General features: G+C 41.7%; 1 protein-coding gene across 1 annotated transcript; it reads left to right on the top strand.

Annotated features, from left to right (window-relative positions):
• The first annotated feature begins 2,721 nt into the window (after positions 1–2,721).
• Positions 2,722–19,726, top strand: LOC104952108 (digestive organ expansion factor-like). Its single transcript, XM_010778865.1, has 13 exons — positions 2,722–2,859; positions 3,638–3,677; positions 3,846–4,041; positions 4,313–4,543; positions 4,932–5,020; positions 5,122–5,532; positions 6,932–7,148; positions 7,875–8,060; positions 10,825–11,027; positions 12,747–12,929; positions 18,983–19,162; positions 19,368–19,545; positions 19,641–19,726. The coding sequence occupies exons 1-13, from the start codon at positions 2,759–2,761 to the stop codon at positions 19,724–19,726; spliced, it is 2,301 nt and encodes a 766-aa protein (XP_010777167.1). The 5' UTR covers positions 2,722–2,758.
• The last annotated feature ends 1,577 nt before the right edge of the window (positions 19,727–21,303 follow it).

Below are 21,303 nucleotides of genomic sequence, written 5' to 3'. Positions count from 1 at the left end.
GATCTTGCGTGGAGCCCCAGATCGAGGGAGATTATCAGTGGTCTTGTATGTCTTCCATTTTCTAATAATTGCTCCCACAGTTGATTTATTCACACCAAGCTGCTTACCTATTGCAGATTCAGTCTTCCCAGCCTGGCGCAGGTCTACAATTTTGTTTCTGGTGTCCTTTGACAGCTCTTTGGTCTTGGCCATAGTGGAGTTTGGAGTGTGACTGTTTGAGGTTGTGGACAAGTGTCTTTTATACTGATAACGAGTTCAAACAGGTGCCATTAATACAATTAACAAGTGGAGGACAGAGGAGGCTCTTAAAGAAGAAGTTACAGGTCCGTGAGAGCCAGAAATCTTTTTTGTTTGTTGGTGACCAAATACTTATTTTCCACCATAATTTGCAAATAAATTCCTTAAAAATCAGACAATGTGATTTTCTGGTTTTTTTTCCTCATTTTGTCTCTCATAGTTGAGGTATACCTAGGATGAAAATTACAGGCCTCTCTCATCTTTTTAAGTGGGAGAACTTGCACAATTGGTGGCTGACTAAATACTTTTTTGCCCCACTGTATATGGAAAGCCAAAATGATGGATTCATGATAGCTTATCTCTCCAGAGTAAAGAAAAGAAAGATTGAACAAGAACAAGAAAACAGTGCAAGAGAAGGAAAGAGGTTAAAAGACACAAAAAGCTATCGTACAGCAAACTCAACAGAAGACTGACAGGAATATAACACTAAAATGAACAGTGTTGAATATTGCTATGTTAAATTGCACATTATCTCTTACATATATATCAACCTATGTTATCGCAGTACTCAGCATATTGCCAATCATGAAAAATCCTATTGATATCGTATCATGACTTAATTATCTGATAATATCGTATCATGGGACCTCTATTGAGAATCATGGTTTTTGATCATTTTCAATTTAGATGCCACATGCATGAAAAAACTTGAGCCTTTTTTCCCCCTAAAAATTCAGATCACACCAGAATAAACATGCAATCAAGATAACCGGCAATAAGATTTTGCAGGTGCTTACCGAGTACATGTTGGAGAGGTTGTTGAAAAGCTCTTGACCTGCGCTCACTTTGTTCCTCACTCCTCGTATGGTCCCATTCTTGCTGCAGATGTTAATCCGTTGTTTGCTGAAGAGCCTCTCTCTCTTGGCACTGGCGTACAAAAGCAAGTCATCTGCAGGTTCACAGCCGTTTTCATCCACACTAGTTTCCACCACCAGACCGTTCAGATGGCGATTGGCCTCCCTGGTGGGAGGCAGGCCCCCCTGCTCAGCCTCTGGACTGCTGCTGGTGCGTTCAGAGTCCACTGAGTCCGACACCGAGCCGCCCCAGGCCCTTTCATCCTTGAACACCTCCGCCAAGACCCGGCCGCTGTTGGCAGACGCCACTCTAAACCTCACTGTTTTCCCAGACCTTTCTTTCTCTTCTTTCACTTTGGGCCCCTCCATTGACAGTCCCATATGTGTCACATCCCATTCAGAAAAGCCACTCGTGCTCTTTCAGCCACAGCCATAGTAAAGTGCAATTATCAAACAATAAAATCCCCATTGACACGTCAAAATGGGCTGAACGAGTGCACAAACTAGACACCCAAATTGTTAATAATACATGAGCTTCTGCCATGGTAACAGCTAAAACAGGCACATAGTAAATTGATATTATCAGGTTCAATAATTTATCAAGGTTAGTTTTCAAACAGCAGGTAGGTTGACTACTCCTGTGACTGCTCTTTAATTCCAAGTGCCCTTAAAAGCCTACAGATAACCTTCTGCTGCAAACTCCATTACCCTCTGTCCCTGAAGTAAGAATCATGTATCAAACATCAACCAACTTTTTGTATACATTACATTATAGGATTATGGCTATACGAAAATGTTTTTTTGCATGATAATGTTATTGATTTGTAGTGAGAGATGCTTTTCGGCACAATGGCATAATGAATAGGGCTTTGGCACTACAGTAGTTACAGTTAGCATAGGTAGGCTACATTCATAAGAAATGCATAAACATTTCAAAATCAAGGTTGTAATAAATAAACACAAAATGTCCCCTGTCCCCAAATATATAGTTTATGTTGCAATGCTACCAAGGGTGAGCAAACACCACCAGCCAAAAGATCATCACTAAATCAAATTATTATAGTAAAATAAATCTAGGAGATTGCCCTAATTGTTACTGTTATCATGTATTTTTTCTTTAAAAATGATCACTTTATTCTCAATGTAGTACATTTTTCTCAAATTATTACCACCTCTCAGAAAATACAAATATGTGGGATATATTTTTAATATATTGCTCAAAAGGAACCCATGGGATTGTTCTGCCTGGGGACCTGCTGACACACTCTGATGCCTGCATCACGGCAGACAAGGCTTTGTTTTGTCAAATTGTTTCAAAAATGTTAATAAATTCGGATGCAACTGTACTTATTGCATAACAAAAGTATATTCTGATTGAATTCAAATGGCGTCATGTATTTTTATATGAAAGATTTCCTCAAATTGGATTTTTTTTTATTGCACATTATTTTTATTGTAGGCGACATAATAGTTTTCACACAATATATATAACTCACTCGACTACGCAGCAATATATGAACATAATACTCTAGGCTAGGGTCTAGGCCTATTATCTTTTTTAGGATCACAAACATGTAATTCCACTCCTGACCTGAGGATGGTAGTAAAGCTACTGATTAACCACCACCGAAGAAGCTGGAGGACCGCACGTGTCGTCCAGTGTCAAAATGGGGAAAAGAAACCAGAAACAGCAGCTTTTCACAACTTTAACCAAGAAACAGAAGAAACACTTAAAGGAATTCGGAGAGGAGCATCCGTTTCATGATGTGTAAGCAGCACAGCAAAGTCCGGCTTGTCTTTAAGTATCAATGTGGCTACTTTTATGTTAGCCATATAGCTAAGTTGCACTCAGACACCTGTGTTAACAGTCAAGCCGTATAGGCTACAGTAGGTAATGTTCGCTAAATGTTATAATGGTGGTATTATTAAAAAACATATGACGAATATTTTTCGAAGGAGTACGTAATTTTAACGATATACCCGATATTTGATGCGTTAAGGGTGGTTGACAAGTCAAATAAAAGTTAAATAGCTCATGTGTGCTAATATTTGCTGTCTGCTAATGTGTTTACTGTAGATATATCCATTTATTACAACAATGGCTACAAGAACCAACCACAAGAATATTAACTGCACTATTTTACCTACACAAAAGCCTTTGACCACATGGATGAATTACTCTGTACAGACATTGGATAATAGATTTCATTGGGTTAACAACTCGTAGTTGTAGCATAGATTTATTTTTATGTCAGTGAGGTTTGAGGCATATACGTTTCCTGACGTGTGTGTTCCGGTAACCTGTCCTTTTGTCCCTAAAATTCTAGACATAGCCTTCCTTCACACTTTTTTCACCATGCTATTGTCTCCATCCATTCTCCAAAATGCACCCTAATTCACTTTTTAGTCAGGTCCTTTGCTTTATCTATAAATATTCTAACACCAACATGTTAGACCAAGGTCTTTTGTTATCTAGTCAAGTGTGCGGTCAAAAAAATAAATGCTTTTATTCAAAGAAAGTGACTCCAATTTGTGTTTTTATACAGAGTCGGTGCAAGATCTGAACGAACTGAGATATTGGAACTGGTAAGTAGCTCTGATGCCCAACCTATGCTAGTGAGATTGATGATTGTCTGATATATCTGAAATAAATTGTGGACCACCCAGTCAGACACACTCCAGTTTAGTTATTTTGTACCTATACCAAAATGAATATACACATTCAAAGGTGTTCTCCCTGCACCTCTGTTAAAGCCAGCCAGTCCAGAACATTCAGATGTTGAGCCTGATGAGTTGGAGGATGGGAATGAGGAAGAGGAGCCCGAGCAGAAATCAGCCTATCAGAAGCTTCTTTCAACTCTCAGCAAAGCCACCAGTAATGACCAGAGTGAAGAGGAGAGCACCGATGATGATGAAGAGGAGGAGGAAGAAGAAGAGCTTCTTGGTGAAGGTGAGTTTTTTTTCTTTTACAGCACACAGTGAGGACAGGAGCTGCATCGATCAGTTGACTAATGGATTAATTTATAATAAAGACAGATAAATAATCAACCACTGTTTTGATAATTGATCAGCCTTTAATGGAAAAATGCAGTTTTCATATATATACATATACATACGTTGCTTAATCCAGATTGTAAATACTCATTGGTTGCACCCTCACTGAGGACGCTATAGGCCAACTTGATGCAGCTGTCTGAATACTGTTTTGCTCCAAATCCTAGTGGACAGTGATGGAGTTGATGATGACAGTGAGCATGATGAAGGAGGTGAGGAAGAACCTGAGGATGCAGATGAGGCTCTGACTGAAGCGCTGGAAGGAGAGGAGATGAAGGAGGCAGGAGATGAGTTTGAAGACAAGGAACATGAGACTCAGTTCTGTCTGGAGACCAACTTCACAGAGGAGGGAGGACAAGAGGACGCTGACAGCGATGCAGAGCAGGATGACAGCAAGGGTAAGAAAAAGACTCATAGCAATTAATAGTTATGTCAAATATGTCATCCTACATTCCCTGTCTGGATGCATGTTATGTCATCCTTTGTATTTCCAAAATAAGTGTACTCCCTGCTATATAAAAAAGGTTAAGGAATATTAAACCCAAAAACTATTTTTTAATTGAATTGTATTTATTTTAATTGTATTCTTAATGTATTATTCTGTTCTTGTTTTTGTCAGCCCTGTGTTTATGACTTCTGTTGGTATTAAATGTTTTTAATCTCACAGTTATGTGTTACTGTGTATTGTATTTGTATAGGAAAGCGGGGGGGGGTAGTTTTGTTGTTTCTTTTAAGTTTTATTATTGGTTTTGTGAAGCGCTTTCAATGATGTTTCTGTTTATACAGACATATTTGTGCAGCATTTGAACACGGAGCTTAGTGAAGACGATGTGCAGAAGATGACATCTGGCAACAAAACTAAGGCTCAGATTACGGTATGAAGTGCACAATTCTTCAAGATCAACCTCCTTTTTATTAAAGTAAATTCTAACTGCAGTTGATGTGTTTTACTTTCTGCGTTTCCCCCTACATTTAGTGGCCAAAACTGGGCTCTTTACTTTGTACCAATCCCCTGGAGAAGTTTGGACCCATCGGCCCCCACAGAGACACACACCTGCCAGTGTTCCACAGGGTTCTGGAGAGCCACTGGAGGGATCTGAACAAGATCTCCAACTTTAAGGGGGTGTCGGAGGAGATCAGCCCACTGCAGCAAGAGCTGCTGTCTCTGATGGGCTCCTACAAGGACTTCTACTTCCCAGAGATGTGCCCTGTGAACCAGGGCCCACAGGTCTGCAGCACATACTGCCTCCACGTGCTCAACCACGTGCTGAAGGCCAACTCCAGAGTCCTGGCCCACAACGCGCTGCTGAGGGAGCAGAAGACCCAGAACAGAGCTGGAGCTGAGCCAAAGGACGAACCCAGAGACCAGGGACTGACCCGGCCCAAGGTGAAGTCCTGGATACATTATGATTGGCTTCTCAACGGAGCTCCATTTTACTTTTTTAAACTCCCACAAAACTGTAATTTTAGGGTATTTTGTGCCCGTTTTAGTCTCAAATACCAAGAGTACTGTATTAGTAATACATTATTAATTTCCTCTCTGGTTTTCAGGCTGAATCACATTTTATACTTTTTTTTTTTTACAGTGTTTGCCGTAGTACACACAGTGTTGGGTGTAACGCATTACAAAAGTAACGGAGTTAGAGTAATTTATTACTTTTTGCTGTAACGTAGTCATGTAACGCATTACTAATGCATTTTGGGTAATATGTTACCCGTTAAAATTCTCAGTAACGCAGTTATTACAACTCATTTGAACTTGAAATTAAATGGTGTTTTGTTTTTTAAGAATTTACCAACATAGCGAGACAATCCGACACCAGAGAAAAATTGTGCGGGTAGATTATTAAGCCTGGTGTTTACCCTTCAGGCTCATCAAGATCCCTCCGCTTCGCGTCGGGTTCTTTTGGTGATTTATCTGAGGTCCAGGTCTCCGTCTTTTAACCTCTTTTCCTTTCTCTTTCTTGATCCTCCTTAGCAACCTTCATTATAGTCCTTGCCAGTGGTCTGTATGACTGTATTAACAACATGTCACATGTTAAGAATTTACAATCAGAATCGAGTATTCAACTAAGCCGTGTAATACAAGTTGTTAGTAGCCTTAATGGCCTACACAGTTGTTATGCTATACCACATTGCCCTTCACTGGATGTATAATGAGCTGCACTAAACTACATTTTAGCCTTTAAAATACCTAGCCATTCTTTTGCGGGTATTTTGGAAAAGTAACTCAAAAGTAATATGAAAGTAGTGTAACTCATTACATTTCAGAGACAGTAATATTGTAATGTAACATGTTACTTAAAAAAGGCAGTAATATGTACTGTATTACATTTTGGAAGTAACTTGCCCAACACTGAGTACACATTTGTGTAGAGGGGTGCCATGCCTTAGACGTAAGGGGGATTATGTTGTTACACATTGTAAAACCTTCATTAAAAACATTGTTTTAGTGTTTAAAAACGTAGAAATCATTATGGAAATCATTCATTTCACTTCTCCCAGCCTGTCAGCGAAATGGAGTGAATCACATTTCCCCTTGAACAGCATACAATTCACAAATAATATATGTGTTATATGAAATGCAAAAATTTATCAGTCACTCCCTGATTGTTAGATTTAAAAAACAGTTTATTAGGTGATGCCCCAGCCTATACTTAAGCGGCAGTATGGATCATTGGACACCCACAGTGACATTAATGTCCTCTGCTATCATCGTCTTTCTAAATTATTCCACAATATTACATTTTCCAGCTCTGATTTAGATGTTTTTCTGATTATTCCAGGCCCTGATCCTGGTTCCGTTCCGCGCTGGAGCTCTGCGAGTCGTCCAGACGCTCATCGGCTTGCTGGAGACAAAAGGCAAAAAGATCGTGGTGAGCAACAAGAAGAGGTTCAAAGATGAGTTCGGAGAGGAGGAAGATGAAAATCCGTCCAATCTGCAGAGACCAGACGATTACCGCACAATCTTCTCGGGCAACGTGGACGATCACTTCAGGATAGGTACAGTTTAGTAAACCTGAGTCAACATACTCTTTGATATCCTCTAGGGCAGTGGTTCCCAACCTTTTTTGAGTACTGTACCCCCAAAGCATTTCAATCCAACCTAAAGTACCCCCTACTACGCAATCAATCGTGGTGATCCCCAGGATATAGTGTGTGTGTGTGTGTGTGTGTGTGTGTGTGTGTGTGTGTGTGTGTGTGTGTGTGTGTGTGTGTGTGTGTGTGTGTGTGTGTGTGTGTGTGTGTGTGTGTGTGTGTGTGTGTGTGTGTGTGTGTGTGTGTGTGTGTGTGTGTGTGTGTGTGTGTGTGTAAAATGTGTGTGTGTAGCTAAGATGAAACCTGGGAGTGGAAGAAGGAGAGAAGTGACGAGGAGAGATAGAAAAGAGGAGGATATTTTTGTCTGTGTGACCCAATGCGACAATTAATGTGACACTTAAATCATATTCAATCATAACTAATCATATACATTATAATAGCCATTGTTTAAAGACTTAAAAAAAAAAGTAAGGTAACTCACAAATTAATGTGACACTTGAGCCTGTTTCTCCCTCATCAGTTTTGTGAGTCTGGGGGAGATTGTTGCAACAGCTGTGACCAGGTTATTCTCCAAGTTGAGTCTGTTCCTGTGTTTAGTCTTGATGTGGGTCATGGCGGAGAATGTCACCTCACACAGGTATGTGGACCCAAAAGGCAACAGTTCATTCAGGGCATGTTTCCCCAATTCAGGATACTCCTTCTCCACACCACACCAGAACTGTGTCAGTGGTGTGCTTGAGTACCTCATCTTCAGGCTCCTATCTGAGGACACATCTATGAGGTCTTCTTGCAGTCTGGCGGGAATGCTGCTGTTAATGCACGTCACAAATGGATTACGCACCCAGTCCAGTGTGGATGACTTGTTTTCAATATCAGGGAAGTAGGAGTTGAACTCATTCTTGAGCTTGGACAAATGTGTGTGTACTATTTTCACAATTGGAGCTCTGTCACATTCACCAGTAGCAATGTATGCGTTCAGCTGCAGGAAACAACTTGTATCCCCTTTTTCACATTTGCTCTGCCAGAGCTTGATCTTCTCCATGAATCCACACACTTTGTCATACAAGCTAAGAACATTTGTGTCTTTACCTTGAAGAGAGAGATTCAGCTGGTTGAGTTTGCTGAAAATATCAGAGAGGTATCCCAGCCGAGCTACCCAGTCAGCGTCGTCGAACATAGCCACAAGTGGGTGTGTGTGCTCCGACAGAAATGCCCTCACTTCATTGCGTAGCTCGAACAGCCGCTGTAACGTCTTCCCTCGGGATAACCAGCGGACGTCAGTGTGAAGCAGGAGCTGTTTATGTTCTGACCCACCGTCTTCACAAAGTGACTGAAACAGTCTGATTCAAAGGCCTGGACTGTATGAAGTTGATCACTTTTACGGCATCATTCAAAACATCGTTTAACTCTGGACTCATTCTCTTGCTAGCTAATGCTTCTCGGTGAATCATGCAGTGCGTCCATGTAACGGTCAGGGTTTACCTTTTTTATGTGGGCCCATTAAATCCATTTACTCTGCCGGTCTCATCGCCGCAGCGCCGGTCTGTGCACACATGAGAGCAGGATTTTCCCAATCCCAGCTTGTGTTGAGAGAAAACATTGTTCAATAACGTTAAAACGTCCCGTCCGGTAGTTCTCCCCGTGAGTTTCTTGCAAAACAGAATGTGCTCGTTCATACTCCAAAGTGTTCTTTGTAAGCGCACAACCGCAATCAGTTGTGCTTTCGACCCATTGACATTCCGTTGATTCGTCCAACTGCAAAGCGAAGCGTACCAGACGCTTTACCTTTTTCCACCACTTAGTCAATAATGTTCAATTTCCATTGTCGTCGATCCGATGGCACACAGTATTATTTGACAACGGCGCTTTCCTTCACGACATCAGCTGCTTTCTTATCGAACATAGTTTTCTGCGAGAATTATAGCAGCAGGCAATGTATGCTCTTCCGGTAATGGTTAATATGGCTTTTCGATTTAGCAACGCGAGTAGCGACACAGCATAATGATGCCTCGCAAGGCCTTGGTTGAGACCGATGTCCGGCTTTCCTTTAGTTTTCTTGGCTTCCCCTTAAATTCAGCCCAAGCTTTGGTGAAAAACTCTCTGCAGGCTTACACACAGCGGGATGGTCTAGTTACTAAGGTGGGCCCGATGTAAATGGGGATGGTTTCATGCTGATTCATTAGAAGCACGCGTTCCCACAGATGAAACACATTGGCTGCGGTGGCTCTGTAGTTGTGACCGTAAACCCCGGAGAGCACATAATGTTCACCAAGCTGACGATTCTTCACCTTCTCCTGTTTTCCATTTTTCTTGAGAACGGATTCTCCTGATTCAAGCAGTATCACCTGTCTACTGTGTGTTTCTGGATGAACCAGCTCGACTTTCACCCATGATCCAAAATAGATTATGTTAACAGAAATGTTGATCTCAATAAACACCAGCGCATTCACTTGATAGGGATTGTTGATACTTTGCTAGCTAGCAAGAAAACCAGCGAGCACCACTACAATGATGATGTATGATGATGTAACACCTGACAGTCCGGCGGGAAGCTGAAACGCCCGCGCCAATAATAATATATAGACAGCCAATTATTATCCTTTATTTGAATGCCCACAAATTTTGGTTACTTATTACAAGATTATCATTATCTATTTGGGTACAGGGTTTTCCTGTAAAATGTTTAGTATTAAAAAAAATACTAAAATCCATTGTTTTTTATCTTTTTTTTTTACTTTTCAAAATCTTTTCACGTACCCCCTGGGAACCACCGCACATACCACCGGTGACCACTAGGTCTACTCTACACCTACTACCTTTCAGGGCAAAGTTTCAGGGACTGAGGCATCGCTCAGGAGTGTTTGGTTACTTTCAGTTTGTAAATGAAATAAATCTGAACTTGTAAGTAGATCACACGATTAGTTGGGCAGCCTGTCTATAACTCGAATTTACTCGGACATGTTTAACCCAGTAGCAAACAAAACGACTACGTGTTGGTTTATTAATTGTTTTTTTCATATTAGACACATAGCCATAGCACATAATACTATAGAAGATGCGGTATGCGGCAGCAGTGCTGGCGTCTTTCTCTGTAACTCTTCGGGGCGTGCTTCGCAGCATACATAGACGACAGACAATTGTTAGGTTGAGCTGTGATAGACCAACGTTTTTTCGCAGAGCTTGCATTTAACTTCCTTTGGACTTGTAAGTTCGAAGTAGTTCCACGAGGAGGAACTCTTTTTACCTGCCGCTTTGTTCATCTTTAGTCGCACGTGTGAGGGAGAGGGGGGGTGGGGGCGGGGTCGGTGTGTAGCGTGCTGCAGCAGCAGTCTGCTCTGCACGCAGGCTTCCTCCAAGTTTACAGTAAAACAAACTGGTGGTGTGACCAATGGCCATTTACAATTATTAATACTATTACTAGCATTAGTCTATATTTTGGTTGAAACTAAGCCAGAAAAAATAAAAAAATACATAAATAATAATTAAAATATATATATATAAATAAAATCGATTTTTAAAAATAATATTCAATTATGGAGACTGTAACGAATATTCGAATAATCGAATAATCACTGGCATCCCTAATATTCTCCCTGAGTCTTTCTTTATTAATCTTGTTGTTGTCCTCTTTCTTGAACAGGCATCTCCATCGTTAGGAACAGCCTACGTCTGTACGCCCCCTTTTACTCCTCCGACATCATCATTGCGTCTCCGCTGGGCCTCCGCACAGTGCTGGGAGCAGAAGGAGAAAGTAAGAGAGACTTTGACTTCCTCTCCTCCATCGAGATGCTGGTAGTGGACCAGGCGGACGTCTTACTCATGCAGAACTGGGAACACGTGTTGGTGAGAATATCACCTGCTTGCAACGCTACAAATAAGCCACGTTCACACTGCAGTACTTTTCCCACTTTAGTTCCGATATAGTTCCGAAATGTCGCATTCACACCAAAAAGAGCCGGAACTAAAATGAGTTAATCTGAACCTTTTTACACCCTTTTCCGTCCCTGCTAGAGAGCAGGTACTTTCGTGGGAGAAAAAGGTTCCTATATCTGATTGGCTGGGCGGATTGCAAACCACGCCCCGTAAAACGTCAAAAAGGTTTTGTGAAGCCGCCCTTTTATTATCCTCGCATTAGCATTATTAGCATTAGCCCAGCGCACCAACGCAGAGAGACTAACTTATGGCAACACAAAAGAAAACATGGGAGTGGTGGAAATGAGGAGGTGTCGGCGTTCTGGCGATTTACTCGGAAGGCTTCTACTGAAGCCAGACCCCAACTCCGGGGACTGTAGGGTGGCAGTATGCGCCGTGAAGTTGTTTGCGGCCTGCCAGTAAACCCAAAGCAGAAGAAGAAGAAGTGACGTCAGCGGCTTCATTTGCCTAATCCTTCCCCAGGAACTTATTCCGATGTGAACGCAATCTGTACTTAGTTCATGAGAACTCTTTAGTTCTCATGAACTAAGTTTTCATGAACCTTTGTGGGAAAAGTACTGCGGTGTGAATGCGCCTATTGCTGCGTTATGACATCAACTGTTTGTTTTTTTTGTTGGGAAGGATGTGACGCCATCTGCTGTTCATTTGATAATTGGATTAATCACAACATATTGAAATGTTGCATTTAACTCTAAAGGCCAATCAGACTTTCAGCATGTTTTTGTGAAAGTATTTTTGGATTCTGATTTGTAAAAGTCACGATTGGAAACTCGGTTGTAATGAAAAATAAATGTATGGCTTAAAGGAAAGTAGTGCACCTTTTTTATGTGATCTTTTTAGTAAATGTTAAAGGTTATTGTAGTCCATTGAAGATATTGGTTTGAAAAAAAGCTTAGTTCTACTGCTCGCGGAGCCATGCTGCATTGCCTTCATGTACCAGGATGCATTGTGCTCAAGCTTCTGACACCCAGCCCTTACACTGTGGGTATACTTATAAAGTTGCGGTTTCCTAGTGCAATCAAGCATGAACTAAGATGGCAACAACTCTATTTTCAACATTGTCAAAGACAGTGCATTGCAGCTTTGCTCCTTCTGTTTTTAACTCTAATACTAAAAGCCCCACCTAAACTCCCTCAGCATTTGACCAAGAGCTAACTCAACAAAAACACACTATTGCATTAGGTGAAAAAACGATTTGCTCAATGAAAATCTGCCCCCAAAGCCATGCTGTTATGATCATCCTCTTAGAAAGTGATACATTGATGTCTCATTCCAGTGTTTCCTACAGATCTGAAATATACTAGTGGTGGTAGCCGGGCACGAGGGGGGGAGAAAGAAAGAAACGTCTTCTGTGTTTCTCGTAAGGCCTCCCTTTCTGTTGGTCGCTTGTTAGCAGACCCTTCACGCGATAGCAGAGCAAACAGGTACATGAGGCGTAGAGCGAGGGATCATTCTCCACTAGTTAATCGATCGCAGATGGCGTCTTGCTCGCGGACGGATAACAAAAAACCTAAATGGGTCGGGAAATATACTTTGGCGGCCGTTAATATACCTGGGCGGTCCGCCCAAGTAAAGTCTATGTGTGGGAAACCCTGCATTCAACTAATGACACAATCCGTCTCTCTACAGCATGTGATGCAGCACATTAACCTGCAGCCGCTAGACCCTCATGGAGTGGACTTCTCCAGGGTGAGGATGTGGAACCTGAACAACTGGGCCCGGCACTACCGGCAGACGATGGTGTTCAGCTCCATCCAGGACCCTCAGATCAACAACATCCTCACCAAGCAGTGCGCCAACTACCGCGGACAGGTACGTCATACAGTTAGCATTACACCACTTTGTGGCACACGCAGTTATTTAAATCAACAAATTGTCACAAGGCAGAAGTAATAATAATAAATTAATACATTTAATTGATATAGCGCTTCTCATCTGCCAAGACAAATCTCGAAGCACTTCAGAGTGAAGTGATCTTATAAACCGTTTTCCTATTTAAACTAGAGATATTCTTTTCGCCATACATTGTCAAAACAACCCTATTACTTTAGTCATCAGGGCCCAGGAGTTCAAAACTTTTAATCTCAATCAGATCCGATCCCATTTTGAAATCCCATTTTTTGTGACCCAGGATCAGACAAGTCGGCCAGATTTTGTCCCTGGAGTTCAAAGCAATTCAGGATAGGATCAGCCTGATCCAGATTACGATTTTTCAAGATGACTAGATCCTGAATATCAGTGCTTTAATCCTACCGATCGCCATCTAGTGGACATGAAAAATAATACAAGGAAGACAAGAGACCACATTGCAGAGACATCTATAATGTTTAATTATATTTTTTTATTTGAAAGGTGATGACAGATGATGGACTTTTTTTTTGTTGAAGATATTTTTACTTTAATCTAAATTACATTTGTGATTGACAATCTTTGCTGTGATACTTTTATGAGCATAAACATTTATGTCATCAACATTTGGTTGAAAACAAAATAGGCCACCACAAACGTGAGCAAAAATTGAAAAAATAAAATGTATTTCCCATGAAGGCTAAAAATTGTGTATTATTTCAGTTAACAAACTTTGCCATCTTATTTAAATTGAAACATATTTTAAAATAAATTGTACAGTACATTTTGCTCTGGTAATCCACTGGAAATCCACCCCTTTGGTGGGATCAGGATAATCCAGTTTTTTGGGATCAAACTGATCCCAATCCTGTGTTGTCGGTTTGAACTACCAAAAAAAAAAAAAAAAAAAAAAAAAAAATACTGTTTTGATCGGTTTTGAACTACACTTTTGAGCTTTGATCCAGATTAAAGCTTGGATTGGCATTTNGATTGGATTGATCAGTATGCACTTTTTAAAGCATGATCCATTGCTTCTTGACTCAGGATCATAGCAGCTGTGCTGTATTGAGAATCTGAAAATTGAGAACCAAGAAGCAATGGATCATGCTTTAAAAAGTGCATACTGATCAATCCAATCCCCAAACAAGAGACTCCTTATTGTGTTTTTACATTTCTACTTACTGGTTTCTATTTCTAACTTTTCTCAAATGTGTCTGCTTTGAGTCACGAGAGGAGCACACTACCAGCCATCTCTCAAAATGCATGTGCCGATCAATGATGAAAGCTAGTTGTGAAAGTTGAGGTGTTGTGCAACAAGGCTGCTCTGGGCTCCTAAATACAGTGGGGCAAAAAATATTTAGTCAGCCACCAATTGTGCAAGTTCTCCCACTTAAAAAGATGAGAGGCCTGTAATTGTCATCCTAGGTATACCTCAACTATGAGAGACAAAATTAGAAAAAAAATAATCCAGAAAATCACATTGTCTGATTTTTAAAGACTTTATTTGCAAATTATGGTGGGGCTGTTTTTCTGCAAAGGGACCAGGACGACTGATCCGTGTAAAGGAAAGAATGAATGGGGCCATGTATCGTGAGATTTTGAGTGACAACCTCCTTCCATCAGCAAGGGCATTGAAGATGAAACGTGGCTGGGTCTTTCAGCATGACAATGATCCCAAACACACCGCCCGGGCAATGAAGGAGTGGCTTTGTAAGAAGCCTTTCAAGGTCCTGGAGTGGCCTAGCCAGTCTCCAGATCTCAACAACATAGAAAATCTTTGGAGTGAGTTGAAAGTCCGTGTTGCCCAGCGACAGCCCCAAAACATCACTGCTCTAGAGGAGATCTGCATGGAGGAATGGGCCAAAATACCAGCAACAGTGTGTGAAAACCTTGTGAAGACTTACAGAAAACGTTTGACCTCTGTCATTGCCAACAAAGGGTATATAACAAAGTATTGAGATGAACTTTTGTTATTGACCAAATACTTATTTTCCACCATAATTTGCAAATAAATTCTTTAAAAATCAGACAATGTGATTTTCTGGATTTTTTTTCTTTTTCTCATTTTGTCTCTCATAGTTGAGGTATACCTAGGATGAAAATGACAGGCCTCTCTCATCTTTTTAAGTGGGAGAACTTGCACAATTGGTGGCTGACTAAATACTTTTTTCCCCACTGTATATACAAAATAACATTCAGGAAACGTTCCACTGGGTTTTCTGATGGATTAACCAAACTAATGTAATTTGCCATAGCTGTTTTTACACTTACCGGATCTTCTTTTTGCAGATTAATATGACTGCACATAGTCTCTTGGTCTGGGCACCGGTCTACTATACAGAAATAACAGACTGTAGATTGTCGAAATTGACCAATCAGAATCATGTATATTCCTAAACTGTGTAACAATGCAATTTTAAACCTTTTCAACTGCTAAACAATTTCATTGAATTATCTAAAGCAAATTTGTGATTTCTTTCTTCAATAACTCATCTTTGTTTTGACCAACATGACATCATAAGAAAAAAATATCATCAGCACCTCCTAGTGGACCGAAAAAGCAAATGTTACCAAAAGCTTAAATTGGATTTACAAAATTACCAATGTATTTAATTAAACATAAACCTTGATATTTGTTAAATCATAACCATATTCCTCTTTCCTTTAAGGGTTCCCATCGTCATCAGAAAAGGAGACCCTGGGAAAAGCAGTAGCAGTTTAACACAACAGGTAGTCCAAAGGCTGGAGATAGTCTACCATTTCGGAATACACCAGGACAAAACAAACACTTTTGTGAGAACAATCTGGAAAAGGACCGAATCACCATCTAAGTGTTTTCATTCAAATTCATTGAAAAACTATAAGACAATGATGTCATGCATTAATATTCATTTGAAGCCTCTCATATATTTCAAAATGTATAAAACAGTAACAAAACGCATTGAGTAGGTGTAACAGGTTTCTACATAATGCTATACGCATGCATCTTTATCACTACAAGCAAGACATTTTAACTTAAGCAACTACACTAAAAACTAAAGAGTGTTACCCTCCAAGACTGTGAATGGGCCTCTGAAATCATTTTTGTATTTTTTTAAGATGTTGTACTAATTGTGACCCAGAATTTCATGTGATTTTGATATTAGCAAAGTATCTCTCATGGCTTGCTGCTGAATTATGAGAACATGCATGTTTTTCTACGTTTTTTTAAAATGATATTGATCTTTAATTGAGTTTGCTTCATATAATCAATTCCACATGTAAACTGCAACTGTACACCCCCTTCTTTGTTTTAATATGTTGATCCTTCGGTCTCATTGCTCTAGTGCTGCAGACTTTGTTTGGTACACTGGTTTCTGGAAACTGCCTTGGTATTTTATATTTATTAAATTCTTGCAAACACATTTTACTCTAGCTCTCAAACTCTGATCAACAACCCCCCCCCCTCCCACCACACACCCAACACACACACACACACACACACACACAACCACACACACACAACACACACCACAACACACACACAACACACCACACAACACACACACACACACACACACACACGCACACGCACACACACTTTACTCCACACTTGGATCACGACACTGTTAATGTTTTTTTTTTGTTGTACTGTTTTCGGTTTCTGATTTATATGTAAAGTGTATTTGAGCACCAGGAAAAGCGCTATAAAAATTAAATGTATTATTATATATTATTATATTTACTAAGTGGAACCTTTACGCAAGCAGTTTATTTATTACTTAATTGTAAATCCCGGAAATGGTGTAGTTTTCACTTCTCCTTTGCTGCAGCAACAGACACATCGGACACCATCATAAATCCACCAATAACAGTGCAGATTTACTGCTTATAACACAAACATCAAATTATATGGAAAAACCTGAATGGTTGGCTTTAATTAAATGTATTATTTCAAAACATTTCATGTAAACTCTTTAGGTTAGTTGAAAGCAATCATATTAAGTTTGGAATTTGTTTCACTTAATATTATTGCTTTCAACTAACCTAATTACAGTTGTGTAAACAAATTGGAGAAAAACATCACAAAATGCATAGACACTCGTTGTCTGAATGTGTTGCAAATTAGCATGGATCCCCTTGGGGTTTTGGAGGAAGTGTGAGGAAGAGGAGTCATTCTGCTGGATGAAGCTCAGATCAGTCAGTCAGAGTTATGTTTGGAGGAGTGTGTGCTCTGTCTTATCACACATGGAAAGCACTGTGGAGGTATGTAGGGAAAGAACTGAAAATTAATGTCACACCTGAGTATTAGTAAAGATCCTTATGTTTTTCCATTTGTTTACTTATTTATTTATTTTAATTGTTTTCCTGATTTGTCGATTGTTATGTAGTTAACCTATGTATCTGTGTTTTATTTGTTAATGCTTTATAAATAATTTCTTAAAATGCAAAAAAAGAAGAAAAAAAAATAATGGTAGGAGGCTGCAGACAATACTGAATTGTAAAACTTGAGAATGAAAATTAATAATTTTTCCTTGGAATCTTAAAGACTGAGTTTTAGGTGTGGACTTTCCCTTTAAGTTGACCAGTTTAGCCTATGCGCACCACACCTCCTCCGCGTTGCACCTGCCTCAGCACCAGCTCTGCAGCCCGGTAACGGCACCGTCACCCCCGCACACACGAGGCCTGGGGGGGGGGCTGGGGATGTTCATTTTTTAATAACTAACCTGCTAATAATACAGATATATACGTCATGTTACTGCGCTATTGACAGTCTGAACAGAAGAAGGAAGGGATGGGGGCTTCCTGTAGACACCTCCGCCGTGTTTTTCTTTAGTTTCTAGCCATCAGAGGATCCGTTTATTTGTTTACCGTTAATGGCTCCCATCGGGTGTATTCAAGTGGAGTGTCTCCACATGATAACACATGCCATGCTCGTCTTGGTTGAGCGTCTCTGCAGAGCAACGTAGTAAATCTCTCCCCTACTCCACGCCCTATCATTCATTATCAATAGATTCCCAGCACCCATGTTGCGCCCCCCCCGCATCGCTGCGACAGAGTGTGACTCTCTCACAGCACCCGCAGGCCACCACGCGCGCGAGAGGACTCTCATTACGCGCTGGGCTTTTTACCTATCACATTCCTTTGCTCCGCCTCTCTGCTCTCTCTGTCGCCAGCCAATCCTGCCGCTCCCCTGCGCTTCTCCAGACGTTTCCGCCGTCCAACGACTTCTCTCAGCATCCGTTGGCGCTTTACACAATAATGTCATGCAGTTCCAGAATCGCAGAACTGTTGCAGATTAAACCGTCTACAATGCGCCGCCGCGCAGTAAAATGCGTTCTGGCCCACCGGTGAGTTGTAATCCTCACCATCTCCCTCTACTGCGCTCTCTTTCATCTCCATCTCGGCCTGTAGCTGCGCCTCACCCCACTATCCCCCCCCTACGGCCTTACTCAATTCACATCTCTCTCTCCCCAGACTCGCCACAAACCTTCTCTCCCCTCTCTACTCACCAACCGGCCATTCTTTCCCCCATAGCAAAGTGGCTTTCAGGGTACACCATGACCAAACGCGTGAAAACCTCTAACGTGTTGTCCGTTATCAAGTGATGTATTGTAGTAATGAATTCCAAACATGATAAAAGGTGATAATCAAGTTTGGATATATATTGGCTTCTCTATCTTTTGTTTTGCTTCGTTTGTTTATCCTGACTCATCAGCGAAAAAACCCTGTGAAACATAGTCTCCTGTGCAACGCCTCACAATTACTGCCGGACGTAGTTTATTCGGGTACATGATGCCTTCTTCTGTCCATGACATCTGTATCGACATTGCACATAGAGGGACCAATGGTATTTGGTGTCGCACATGTCACAGGTGACCCGTCCTTCACCATTTTGACATGTAGCCTTCAAAGGGAACTATCATAGAGATGCGTAGCGCCATGACCAGTCCCTGCCATGGCTTACATCTACATTCCCCACTGGCGGCCGCACTACTAGTGAGATACATTGTCTGGTACTTGTCTATCTTGTGGAGTGGCTGGCACCTTATATCGACTGTCAGAACGGTGCGCAGGCACACGAAGTGGAACGTGGCAGTGGCATCTACGGGCGGACGCGACACATTGACAGAGATGCTGCAGAAGCATGCTCTCGCTGCATCTGGTGGAAGCGCCAATCAGCGTTCATCACTATGTTCGCAGAACCCGGCACAACAGTCAGCGCTATCGCAATGGGACGCCATACACTAGTTGACGGGTTTTACCACGGGTGTCAACGACACATTGTGGCAGAAAGCAGCAATTGCTGACACTCAGTCACTTGTAGACGTTCAATGCATGTTTCAAAGCACAGTTACTGCTGGCTTGAGAGTAGAGACAGTCAGCTCTCATCTAAGATTGCACTTGCACAACGTGCTTCAGTTCGCGAACGTAGATGTCTATGCAGTAATTCTTCCTTACGCAGCGAGATGTCTAGAACCAGCTCGGTTCTTGACCGACAATGGAGGGGCCTTGTATGGTGAAACTACTACATGGAGCCGGGAGGGCATGCACCTGAAGAACATTGACCTGAGACGGTGTCTCACGCTCATGGTTTCCTGTGAGTACCACCATGCCCCTTGGTATCTGTCGGTTCTGCCGATACGTCTTCATGGTTATTCGCCTCTATGTCTTACTTTCCTCCCTGGCTCTCAGGGTATCACAGCGAGTATCATCTGCAATACGATCCCGACTTATCGCATGTATGTGCATCTTTTGTGATTGACTCTTGGCACCACTAACCATCCCTGTGGGCGGCCATGTGATGATTCAGGCCATATTGGCAGCGTATCCCTCGTGGTTAATACCATTGACAGTACGGAACTGGGTGAATCATTTGGGCACAGTAGGTCCAAACAGCAGCTGGTGCCCAGTTTACTCGCCTGGCGCTGATGGCCAGATGGCCCAATGCCCGTCCAGCATTCTTCAGCGGGGAGTGAGATTAATCAGTGGTCGCTTCCTGTGCAGATAATTGTCGTGATTGCGCTCGCCCGACCCATCACCTTCCTCCTCAGTCTCTCCTCCCGGAGTGCGCTCAGCATTCTTGCACCTTTGGGCCTGCTCCCGCATAACCTCAATCAGCGGCATTCCGGGCTCCCCTTCTACCTTCTGGCGCGCCGTCGCTACGTTGGTCCCAGCGCAGCAAGCTGTTTCTATACTGGCAGGAGCGGGGAGCTTAGACGATCAGCGACAGCCACCGGGCGAAAACACCCGCTGTCTCTCAGCGTCGCGCGCCCGCCGACAGATGAGGAGGAAAGCCCCCGGTATGAGACGCACTTTGCTACCCAGTTGCTCATCGTCCACCTGCTCTAGCGTAAATTGCACACAACCACATGAGTCTCTGTAGAAATATGGCTTTCACTGTGGTGGAGACTCTCTCTATGACAAAGACCCTTGACTATTACAACGAAGCAAGCATATCTCTGTAGCGCAGACCCAACGCAGTTGGACATCAGAAACAGACTATGTGAATACACGTCCTTATGTGGGGCAATTATCACCGTGATTAATGCTGTTCTAGGCGCACACTTCCTGGAGAATACCTATTACCTGTTGAAATCCACTTCGAATTGTGAGACTCTACTCAAAGCAATTACGCGTTCTATTAGTGGTGGGGAACAGAAAAGCGCACTGGGTGGTATATAGTCTAGATGCAAGATGCACACACATGGAAGAAAATAAATCTGCCTGGCTTCCAATAGATAAACCCAAGCAGACCCACAGATGTTACCACTAGACATCCTTTGCCATGCTTCAAAGGTCTCTTGTTTGAAGCTTTCGAGCATATCAAGTTTTGATAGAACTGAAGCTGATAGCTTAGCCTCCACTTTTGCACAGGGTTGGCCGGCACGGCAGGTTTATATGAGTCTCAATCATTCAGTCCAAGCTCAAAGGGTGTTTATCAGCAATTAACTTTGGAAAAAAAATGAAAAGATGTGAGGAGGAACATCAGAGAATATGTGGTGCTAATGTAACTTGTTGCAGAGAGACTAATCAGGTAACTTTGAAACCTCGCATATCAGACAAACAGAGACTAACGTTCTCTTGGATACTCTCATTCACTCACGGCTCTGCTACCAATCTCATGACATTATTACATCACGTGTGGAACTGTTTGATAAATTTTACTTTTTATACCGAAAGTACCTACATACTTTAAAAATGTATTGTGACTTATGTTAAGTGACTTGGTGCACTCCCAGAACAATGCAGCCTTCTGTACGTCGCAGAAAGCCTGGTATAAACCTGGTTTTCTTGTGCCCTTGTATTTGAAGGCAAACATTTAGTCGTGTTGGTTGCATTTTTTAGTTATATCAAG

Source organism: Notothenia coriiceps, unplaced genomic scaffold (assembly GCF_000735185.1).
Source record: "Notothenia coriiceps isolate Sejong01 unplaced genomic scaffold, NC01 NC01_scaffold00000339, whole genome shotgun sequence".
NCBI classification, from domain to species: domain Eukaryota; kingdom Metazoa; phylum Chordata; class Actinopteri; order Perciformes; family Nototheniidae; genus Notothenia; species Notothenia coriiceps.
This window is presented reverse-complemented; position numbering and strand designations above follow the sequence as displayed.